Genomic DNA, 12,217 nt, shown 5'->3' with positions numbered 1-12,217 from the left:
TGTGTAATTTATGCAATACATGTGTAATTTATGCATTTTATAACTTTTATGTGTAATTTATGCAATTTATAGTTTTTATGTGTAATTTATACAATTTATGTGTAATCTATGCAATACATGTGTAATTTATGCAATTTATAATTTTTATGTGTAATTTACACAAATTTTTGTAATTTATGCAATTTAGAAAATTTAATAAAATTTTACATAATAATCACATGAATAAAGAATTTTGGAACAATTTAGGCAATATTAACAATAATACATTAATAAATATAAATAATCATAAAAATTAAAATAAATTACAAGAATATTCCCAGTACATACTAACATTGTTACACAATAATGTACATAATCACAAAATTAATTTGGATCAATTTCCCCAATATTAACATTTTTCAATCATAATAAAAAAACATTGAAATAAATTACAAGAATATTCCCATAATAGTTTTACATAATAATGTAAATAATCAAAAACTGAATTTAGGCCAATTTCACCAATATTAACATTTTTACATAATAATGTAAATAATCAAAAAATTAATTTAGACCAATTTACCAATTTTAATATTTTTACATATTAATACAAAAATTAAATAAATTAGGACAATATTCCCAATATATACTAACATTTCACATAATAATGTAAATAATCACAAAATTAATCTAATCCAAATTTTCTAATATTTTTACATAATAATAAAAAAATAGTATATTCTGTAGATTAATATTAATGTCAATAATCCAACGAGCTTTAGACTAATACTTTTATATAATTTCTGTAGATAATGTCTGGTGGTACACCGCTTCTATCGTATAGTCGAGGGCGTGGTCGTGGCTCGGTACTACCACCAGTACCATCAGATGCTTCCCATGTTGGGAAAGCATCCCCTCGACCACCCACATCACCTGATATGCCCGCACTTCCCTCGACCCGCAGACTCCAGATGATGCTGGTACATCTGGAGCGGCTACTCCACCACCACCATCAATCCCCCCACCATCAGCGTGCTAGTACACCAGCCTCGATGACGCGAGGTAAGTTTATTAAATAATTTTTTTGTTATGAATAGTTTTATCTTAAAAATGTTAATTAATTGTTTAATATCAAATTAAAATAAGGTCTGATCGGCAGTTCCACGAGCACATCAATGCGGTCGTGCGGAAACTTTTCCCCCACCCGTGGTCGTGTCTGAGGCAGGTGCCGCTAGAGCACCAGTATTTCTGTTTCGAAAACATGAAGGTAATTAGTTTTAAGTTAATTTTTTTATCTAATATATAATCTAATTATTTAATTTATTTTACTACTGTTTTAATAAAATTTATTAGTGCAGATAACCTACTGGTGGGACTGTGATGATGAGTCCATATTTCGGGTCATCCATATGTGGGTCGGGAAGTACATCCGAAAGACCTTCTCTGTCGCTCGATCCAGCCTGGTCAGGCCACTATGGCTGGCCAACGAGGTCTAGCACCAACTTCAGTCGTACTGGGCTAGCGAGGACTTCTGGTAGGAGTCCTCCAAGAATAAGGCGAACCGGGCGGCGAACTCCACGTCGTCCTCGACTGTGTATAGGGAGGTTCTCCTCAGTCTGCATGCACAAGAGGAAGTTGGTAAGTAAATAAAAATTATTTGTATGTTAAATCATTATTTTTAAATATGATAGCTAATTAATTAACTATTTTTTTCTTATTAATGGTTGTATGTGGTACCGCTATATTAATTTTTAAGTTATGTGGATTAATACCATTAAGTTAATTTCTTTGTTTTTTCAAATGTGTATTGCTTATTTGTATATTTTTATTTTTTGTTTATAATATATTTTAAAATATAAAAATTACTTATTATATAAATGTAAAGACAACGGAACCACTAATTAACCATATATCTTTTGACATTGACCAGCGGGCCCAAATGCTGTGATCCGGCCGATTCCTGAGGATCCAAATTAAACGGAATAAGTTGTTGCACGCGCCTCAAACACGCGTGTACCAGTCTGCATTTTGTTTTCACGAATTAATGTTGAATACTTGAATATATATATAGTGTAAATTACCAAAAAAAATTATAAAATATGTTTTATAAGATATCCCTTGGCTTGTTGAGGGAGATACCACTCATTGAATACTGTTATATTGTACGATTGTACTATTTATTTAATGAGAATTATATTTATCTTAAAAAAATTATAAAAATTGCAATAATTATAAATATTTTTTATTATTTAAAAAATTATAAATACTCATTAAAATTAACGTTATTTAATAAATATTTCTTTATGCTGGAAAGTAACAATGAGATATTTATATCAAATTTAAAGAATATTTATAATTTTCAAACAATATTTAGATATTTATAATTATCGCAACTTTCAAAATTCAATTATAATTTACTCTATATCTATATAATGTTGCGATTAAATAAATTAGTGTTTCTAACTTGTGAGTATATATACCAACATTTGTTTATAAAATATAATTTAGTATACTATTTATTGTAATTTTAATATTAAAAACTTAATTAAATATGTAAATAATATTTTACTGAGTATTTCTAAATATCTTGAGATTAACATAACTCAATTATGCAACACGCTGCATACGGGGCGTGCCAACTCGAAACATAATGACATGTATAAAAAATTATGGCTAATTGTTATACTTAAAAAATAAATAATCTTACTAAATAATTATTAATTAAAGTTAGGCGATGGTTGTTGATTGTGATTTTTATAAGTGTAATTAAAATATTTGTCATGATTAAAAGTCAAGACAAAAATATTTACAATGGCACACAACCATAGTAAAAGTAGTTTTCATAGTGGATAAACTAAACTTTTGTGTCAATTTTTCTTTAACTATAGTCGATAATAGTTATTTACCCTGGGTTTTAGTTCATAACTAATAAAACTGTAGGCAATATTTTAAAATATATTAGGGCAGAAATAATATTGCATTTAATGTGAATAAGAATGGGTTGGCCCAAAAATGCTCAAGCAACTCAAAAAGAAGGCAGAAATGCAAGCTCATGATCCCCCCCATGATGCCCAGGGAGACGTCCCCCAAAAAATAAAGTGACCAGAAGAAGTCTAACCGACCTAAATTTGAAAGGACCTTGATCCAAGGAGGTTTAGGGACTTGAACTCCACTGGTTAAAGTAAAAGGTCATCCACATGGCACCCACAGGAAATCTAGGTGGTAGCCACACAAGATGTTTGGTTGTTCCCTCACGGAATCAGATATGGACCAACAGCCCCCTCAGGAGCACATGGCGCCCCCAAAGAGAAGTATTATAAACCCTAAAAGGATTGGACTCTAGTTGGGAGATGTCTCCTCAACCACCTTTTTTAAAATCCGAGAATGTAAACATACTTACCCCTAGTAGATACACAACAAACCCCACCAGTGCTCTGAATTTGATGAGGATCCTCCAGCTACCCTTCAAGTTCGAGGGGGATCAGCCAACCATTAGGGACTCTGTACCAAATTTGAGGGGAACTCAGCATTATCCAACAATTTTGAGATCCTGCCCCCTATATTCGTGATCTTCTCCAACAACCTTGTGGTTGTCTATAAATGGAGAGTTCCTCTAGTGGGGAAGGACAAATTCACACTATCAAAAGAACATGATTAGAAGGACATATTCACACATTCATACATTTTGATATATATTTTACACTTTGAGCCTATCTACTACAATTTTCATTTTTTTGCTACTACTTTTGCTTAAAGGAACATTGTAATTTCATACGTAGAACTTTGATTCAGTATTAATTTCTCTATTGTACACAAAATCAAGCAATAACACTCTTCTTCACTCACTTAATTATTTTTACCTTCTACCACTTATTTCACCATTTTCCACTCCAAATGGGCCAAATCCGGCATTTCTTGCTTGCAACATTTATTTCATACATGTTTTTTTTTTGCAAGTATCAGTATTAATATACATGAATCGAAATCAGACATGACGATAAACATGGCATCGTATTAATGCATAATTTGAAATCATATATTGGATATACTTAATAAATAAAACTATAGAAACCATAATCATTGATGTTAATTAATTTAGTGGTTAATTGATTTTTATTACATTCTAAAATTTGCACTCAATTTATTAAGGTATTATTATCATGTTGAGATACTTTTATATTAAATTTGTCTAAATTTCTGATACAATGAGCAATATATATAAGTGATTTTTCAAATTATATCTTCAATAATTTTCAAATATTTTGGCAAATATTATATATATAATATTTTTGAGTCACTGGACAATCACATGACAAATAATTATTTCATAAATTTAATGTGCTTTTGACTATTTTTCAGAACTGATAATAAATTTATATTTTTCAAACACTTTTTGAAAGAAACTGACAGATTCAATTTTCAAAACGTAATCTGATTGAAGAGTGAGTAAATAAATATTCTGTTCATCGAATTTGTGAAATATTATGTATTAACTAAATCTTCCGCATCATTCAGAGTGACTTACCCTCTCCGCCATATAAATTTGACTTTCACGCGCAGATACTAGGCCCCGTTTACTTTGATATATAAGTTTGTATAAAAAAATTAATATAAATTAATACAATATTTATTTTATTGTATGGGGGCCGTATAAAACCAAAACGCTAGACTATTTACTATTACACCTGAATACCAATACCATTTTATGAGATGGTATAATTAGTTTTAAGATTGCATTAAATGTAAATGACCATTGTCCTTGAAATTTAACTTAATAATAATAATAAAATAATAATAATTGTTAAACTAATCAAACAAAAAGTTAAATCATTGTCATGTCTAATTCTTGCTAATCCTAATTGGAAGAAAATAATAGAAACATATACTTCTGAAATTAGACTTGGAGGAAAAATTAATGAATGAACAAGAGTAATTAGTTAGATTCCGTTCAGAAAAACAGAAAGCAACCCAAAAAAATTATGCTACTGTTGCAATAATAAATAAAGTATAATAAATATAATGATAATAAAAATAAATAATAATAATGATAATAACAATAAATTATTATTATTATTATTTTGTTATCTATTAAATTTTGTGAATAAGGGCTCTAAGGTAGTTTTCCTACCAAAAGTATGTGGATATATGAAAATAAACATTTGATAGAATTTATTCTGTTTTGATAATACATGTGAGTAAACGCCTAACTATACATGATTTTTTGTCGTTCATTTTGTAAAGAATAATCCTATTATTCATTTAATATATTTTTGAAATAAACGAGACCTTATCGTATACGACATTGGTCTACTCAATTGGGTTGTATCACATCACATTAAGAGGTCCAGCTTGAACAATATTTATTTTTTTTATAAAATATTATCTTGATATTTAATTTATATTTTGAGTAAATTATAACAACCTCTTCTATGATTTGTCATAATTATAAATACTATTTTATTATTTTAAAAAAATGCAAATACCCTCTGGTATTTGATAAAATTATGTAATTATTGGATGAATGTATGAAATTGTCAACTACACTCTTACTGTATTTTGTTTTAATAAAAATAAAAGTTTATAAAAAATTCAAATAAAGTGGATGAAAAGAATTAAAAAATTATAAAAAAAAATTATCCATTTAGTAAAAAAAAATTAAAAATAAATAAAAATATAATTTTTAGTCCATAATGACATTTTAGTCAGTTCACTACAAAAAATAAATGAAAACCTAATGGAGACTGACAGAATGAGCTAATTGTTAAATAGCCGTTAAAATTAGGGAATTATTGGTAATTTTTCAAACAATGAGAGATATTCGTAATTATAGCAAATGTTAGAAGAGGTTGTTGTAATTTACCCTTTGTACTTTTTTAGCAATTTTTATCTTTATTTTCCATGACAAAGAATCCTTACAACAATACTATAATTAATCACATAAATTCCAAGTAAAGAAATAATAATACAAAAATAATTATTTTTATGCACAAAAAGATCTGTTTAACTTCAACTCTGGTGTTTAGAAATGGTACTTACAGATTAATTATTAAAATAATTACTAGAAACTTTTAAGATATATTAAATTTTGCCGAATAGAATCATCGTCGAGCAAATATAATACACTTATTAAGTAAATGATTATTTTTTTTAATTTTACATTAATTACTTGACAAGCATTTGATATATAATCGTTATAGATTCGACAAAACTGGATTTGAGTTATAATATTTTTATAATTATTAAAATCAAACATATAATTTTCAATAAATTGAATTTTAATTGCTTGCATGGAGAAGTCGAAGCCACAAAAACACACACAAAAAAGAAAAGTGAAAAGGTTTTCCAGCATGGACACATGCATGCAGAATCCGAGGTGGCATGAGCTTAGCCGCACACGTGGACACGTGAAGCAACGCTCGGAAGAAGCGCGCGTGTGGGTTGGAACAGAAAATCTGTGAGCCAGTTGTTTAAACTGTAATTTTATTACAGCCTCAAAGAAATTCGGGGCTTTATATATAATAATTCTTCCCCCTCTCCGCCTCAGTAGTTTTTCAGTGTGGTGTGGTGACTGTCTTCTCATTTCTTCAAGAGAAACGTGCACTGGTCTGTATTTTCTATTCATTTCTCTCTCTATATCATATATATATATATATATGTGAGAGAGAGAGATAGAGAGAGAGAGAGAGAAGTGGGCAGTACTTTGTTTTTTCTCTTTCTTATTGTTTTGGTTCTTTGTTTTTGATTCTTTTTAAAATGACCCCATAATTCTTCGCTTCTGTCTTTTCCTCTCACCCTCTTCTTTTCCCTTTTTTATTCGAAGTGTAGAACAGTAGTGAGATATATATATATATATATTTCCTGCTTTTTTCTCTGGTTTTCTGATCAGAATCCAACGTTTTACAGGCGTAGTTAAACTCTTTGAGCAGACCACAAACAGCAGGAGGAAAATGAAGGTTAGATTCTTGATTCTTAATCCCCCCTTTTCAGAGTGATTTGAGTTTGAGTTCCCCCCCCACCCCCCCCTTTTTTTTACATGCAGCTCTTTCCTTTTTTGCTCTGATTCTTCATGGGATTTCTTTTTGTGGTTTAGTTTTTCTGTTTAATGGAGTATTTTCTCTTTTTACAGTTTAAAACATTCTTTTTTAAATAAATAGGTTGTTGGTTTGAATGAGACCAAGATCTTGTTTATGTTGTTTCTTCGGACAAAATCTTTTGTGGGTTGTCACAAATCATATGTATGGCTTTGTTTGTCGGTTTTTTTTTGGGTTATTATTGGAATTTTTATGATTTTTTGGGGTTAATTTGTAATTTTTTCTGATCATTGATGGTCTTTATACTTTCATGGGGTGTAGTTAGATGACTGTAACCATAGTGATCATGATGATACTTGTTTTTTCCTTTTTTTCCTCCAAGATTCTTGTTTAAATTTGAATTTTTGCATTTACCATTTATATGTGTGTTTGTGTGTATTTTTCTCTCTTTTTTACAGAAGTTTGTGTTGAAATTGGATTTGCAAGAAGACAAAGACAAGAGGAGGGCTTTGAAGACGGTCTCCACTCTTTCAGGTAGTACTTTTTTTTTTTTTTTTTTTCTCTTTTTAACTTCTGCAAATACTCTCTGAAAAAAGAAAAAATGAATTAGTTCAATCTTTGTCTGAACTTTAATTGTCTTAGGCAAATGAATTGGTGGGATGTTATGATTCACATATATTTAGTTGTTAGAGATTGTTGCCTGTCTTTACATCGGTTTGATCCTATTTGCATAGTCGATTATCGGATTCCATGAAACATTTTTTTGCTATATTTCTTGACATTTATTTAGTTTAAAAGGAGATAAAAATGCATGAGTCAAGAACATAAAAAGTGGGAAATTCTAGTACAGACTGGGGATGGCCGGACTTGAACCAATTACACGGTAAGTGTAATACACTTGCCATGTGATTGTTGTACAATTCAGGAATGTTGACCAGTTACATAGTAAGTGCTGCTGTGTGATTGGTTCGGTCCGCCAGACCTGCTTTTGACGAGAGTTTTCCGTAAATAGATTAATTTTTCGCTGGAAGAGCTTTAAATGAAACTGAAATATCGCAATGTTGCTTAGGGCCGGCGTTTTGAGAGTAATGTAGAGATAAGAATGAAACTAATGTGTGGAATAGATAATTCGATATTCAATTGCTCTAAGGACGAACGTGGCTCTTGCATTATCACTTGGTAAATAAAAGGTAACTTTACGTGACAAAAAGGAAAGTATCGTTCATTGGAAAATCGCAGTGCTACGTTTTTCCTCTTTGTTTGGTTTGTGTTTACGTTATGGTCAGGAACAGCTCATTCATCGGTTAGGCATTAATGATTTATTTGAATTCGGAAGACTTAATGTAAAGCGTCGGACGTGTTTATTAGTCCTCGCGCGACATAGTTGTTTCTTATGAATCCGTGCATTAAATTGTAATCTTGCCTGTGAATAAGAAAGACGGTTATTGTAATCTTGCCTGTAAAGTCGTCGAGCATAGATGCGGACTCACTGAAAAATGCATCCCGCTTCTCCTGGTTTGGCATTTATCATTATGGCCGTTGGTAGGAACAACCATTATTGTAAATTTTAAGCTTTCATGACGACTATGTTAAACTTATGAATTTACTAATTAAGTGATCTAAGAGGTTCTGTTTGATTGGGATTGAGTTCAAAATATGCTTACTTGATTGATTTTACGGCTTTTTTGGTCATAGGAATTGATGAAATCACCATCGACATGAAAGCAAAGAAGTTAACCGTGGTTGGAACGGTTGACCCAGTGACGGTTGTGAGCAAATTGCGGAAAAAGAATTGGCCGACTGACATCATCTCGGTCGGGCCAGCCAAGGAGCCGGAGAAGAAAGAGGAGCCGAAGAAAGAAGAAGCCAAGAAAGAGGAGGGAAAGGAGGAAGCAAAGAAGGACGAGCCCAAGAAGGAAGGTGAGAAGAAAGACGAAGCCAAGAGCGAGGAGGAGAAGAAGGCCGAACAAGAACTAGTGGTCGGCACAATAATGCCGTACCGGCAGTACTACCCGCCGATGAACACATACTACTATCACCACAGCATGGAAGAGAATCCAAATGCTTGTGTTATCTGCTAAGTATCGTGAAAAATAAAAACAAACAAAACATCCTTAACAATGGTACTAAGATTTATGTTTTTGTTGTTCTTGGTTTTGTTGCATCATATGAATGGATGCAAATAGGGGAAAAAACTCCTGAGCTTTTGCTCATACATGGTCAGGCTATTATGGCATTTTCAGGATTTTGTGATGTGTATAGAAGTTAATAAATGACATTTTTGCCTATTATTTTTGTTTTTACAGTTAATTTTTTTTTATTTTTATTCAAATCAAGCCTGATCGAATCAAATTAATCACACAACAAGTATGATATACTTGTTATGTAATTTATCATTTTTCCTGAATTGTATATTAATTAAATGATAAGTGTATTTTACTTATCATATAATTGATTCGGGTACTATTAATCTCGATTTGAGTTAAAATTTCCGGTAACGAAATTGTGAAGAGATGAAATCTTTGCTGGAAAGTAGGAATCGTGCATGTAATGTCCATTGGTTGAGACAAAACTGATGAGGGTGACAACTGATTTATTACCTGACAAATCTGCATCGCTAGCCATAGTTTTTGTTGTTGTTTGTTTCTAGTCACAATTCTGCTCTTTGCTTACGCTCCAGAAAAAATACACAAAAATTCTGATAAAAATGTAATATTTGGTACCTCAAAAATTATTATTATTATTATTTTCTGTAGCAGTAGTGGAAGGGAGAATCAATTTTTGTGGAGAAATTGGTTGTATTAGTGGTCTTGAATCATGTCCGAATTAAGTTATGATTAGTTGGTGGTAGTTATTTGCTTTTGTGGCAGTGGCCCAGTTGAAACTAGATGCTTGAATTATAATGCACAACTCTTATAGTTTGAAAAAACTTATATATAATGTTTATGATATTTATTTTTATTTAATAAATAAATCCTTTTTTAGTCATTATTAAATTTATTGATATTAATAAAAAAATTTGAATAAAAATTTATATTTATTTTTAATTGACTTATTGCGGGTTAAACAAATATTTTGTGATTAACCTACTCTTATAATGATACCTCATCACATATGTTAACATGTAAAGATGTATAAGGATTTGGATTTAACATGTAATAAATCAGTAATAAGTTAATCGGGAATAAATATGAATTTTTTTATTGAGTTTTTTTGTTAATATCGTCAAATTCGGTGAATTTTGACTAACGGAGGGACTTATTTGTTAGAAAATGAACTTAAGGGGTAACTTCAGGGGTATTAGATATAATTTTTCAAATCATAGGGAATCTATATGTAATTATACCAAATCTCAGGGGAAAGAAGTGTAATATTTTTTTATTATTTTTTTGAGAAAAAATATTATATATACTACCCGTCTTGACACGCCGTCTCTACATGTATCTAATAAATATTTTTTATATATTAAAATATATTATAAATATAAATAAAAATATATGAACGAATAAATCACATTTCCCAAAAAAAAAAACTTAAAATTATTATTGATGTCAAAAAATTTGGTGTAGTAGTGCAACAAACTGACGTTTGTGAGTGATAAATGCCTTTTTTCTTTATATATTAGCCATTGTGGTTCGTCATCTATGAATATATATAATAAATATTTTTTCACAATTTAAAATATATTATATTATTATTTATTATACTATTGTTATTAATTATAACTCTTTGCTTAGTGGGCAGTGGTGATAGTTTATTGATTTAATGACTCTGCAGTAGCCCGAGTTGCTAAAATACTAGTTATTCATCGATCTCAAAGACGTACAAAATTATATGTTAGTTTGCATTTAGGATTATGATTTCGAATTTTGGTGTGGTTTGTGATGTAGTTGGTGCTAGATTGTGTGAGTTATTATTTATTTTGATTTTATATAAGTTTTAAAATTTTGTTTTAACAATATGCGTCGTTAAGAAGAGGAGCTATTGAGACTTATAAGTCACTCAAATTCTTCGTTCGCGAACAAAGTGAAATATTTTGCCTACATCAATTAACCACTAGACGAGGGGTTTAGAACAAGTAGATGATTTTGTTCCCACTGACAATGCCAAATGATGTGGCTCGGGATATGATTGACGGCCAAACTTATTGACAGCCGAAGGGAGACGCTTTGGCTACGTCATTAACCCTTCAGAAGTGCGCTTAGAACAAGCACATGGCCTCGTTCCTAATGGCGACGCCAAATGATGTGGCTAGCCACACGATCGACGCCCCATTGTGTGAAAGTGTTGTTTGCTTCGATGTCATGCGAGTTGTAACAATGGCTTGCTAGGAAAATGAGTCGATTTATATATCACGCAAACTCTTTATCTTCAATCGTTATTGACGCTTTGCCTATCTCAATTTGCTGCAAAATTAGTGAAAAAGAAAAAATATCATTTTGACCCATTTAAACTTTGAAAACTACTACCTCGATCAACCATTTTTTTTTCTATATAAAAAATATTAGGTCAGATAAAATTCACTATGACAATTGCGATCGATTAATTTTAGCTAAAATTGTTCTAATTATAACTCGTGACAGAATCAAACATTCATGAATTAAAATTATAACTCGGTCACTGTCAGTCCATAACAATAACTGTCTAGAATTTTCAGTTCTACATCTTTAAAAAAGGAGATAATTGTATTGTCCTTTTTGAAATTTAAAAAATTATATCTAGTACCATTGATATTTATTTTAATCTAATAAATAGATTCCTTCATTAGCCAAAATTTATTGAATTTGTTGACATTAGCAAAAAAATTGAATAAAAATCCATATTACCCCTGATGATTACGCCACGGACGACCCATGTGGATTAGCCCACTAGCCCAGGCAACACAAGATGAAGGATTGCGGGTTTAGGCCCATCTTGATTCAATCCAACCCTTCAGAAAAGGCTCGGGCCCAGCCTCCTTAAGAAGTCTACCAAGCCCAAATGAACCTAAAAGGGAGGAACACGGCCGAAGGGCACCCATTGAACGTAATCCAAAATCCACGCGCAGCAATGTGATTAACCCTAGAGGGTTGGCCTATATGGTGACTCCTCTCACATGTTGTTCAGGATAGCCAGCTCGGACCACAGTAGCTCAAGGAATCACAGCAGGGGGTACTCCCATGTCGGCAGGACTCCTCATGAACCTGGGACTCTCAAGGCCAAGGAAC

The 12,217-nt window shown here is 31.1% G+C and overlaps 1 protein-coding gene across 1 annotated transcript; it reads left to right on the top strand.

Annotated features, from left to right (window-relative positions):
• LOC105173122 (heavy metal-associated isoprenylated plant protein 39-like) lies at positions 6,503–9,301 on the top strand. The gene is made up of 4 exons (XM_011094778.2): positions 6,503–6,582; positions 6,883–6,932; positions 7,469–7,544; positions 8,706–9,301. The coding sequence occupies exons 2-4, from the start codon at positions 6,927–6,929 to the stop codon at positions 9,089–9,091; spliced, it is 468 nt and encodes a 155-aa protein (XP_011093080.1). The 5' UTR covers positions 6,503–6,582; positions 6,883–6,926; the 3' UTR covers positions 9,092–9,301.

Source organism: Sesamum indicum, linkage group LG11 (assembly GCF_000512975.1).
Source record: "Sesamum indicum cultivar Zhongzhi No. 13 linkage group LG11, S_indicum_v1.0, whole genome shotgun sequence".
Classification (NCBI taxonomy): Eukaryota; Viridiplantae; Streptophyta; class Magnoliopsida; order Lamiales; family Pedaliaceae; genus Sesamum; species Sesamum indicum.
The sequence above is the reverse complement of the archived record's forward strand: the minus strand, read 5'-3'. Positions and strand labels throughout refer to the sequence as shown.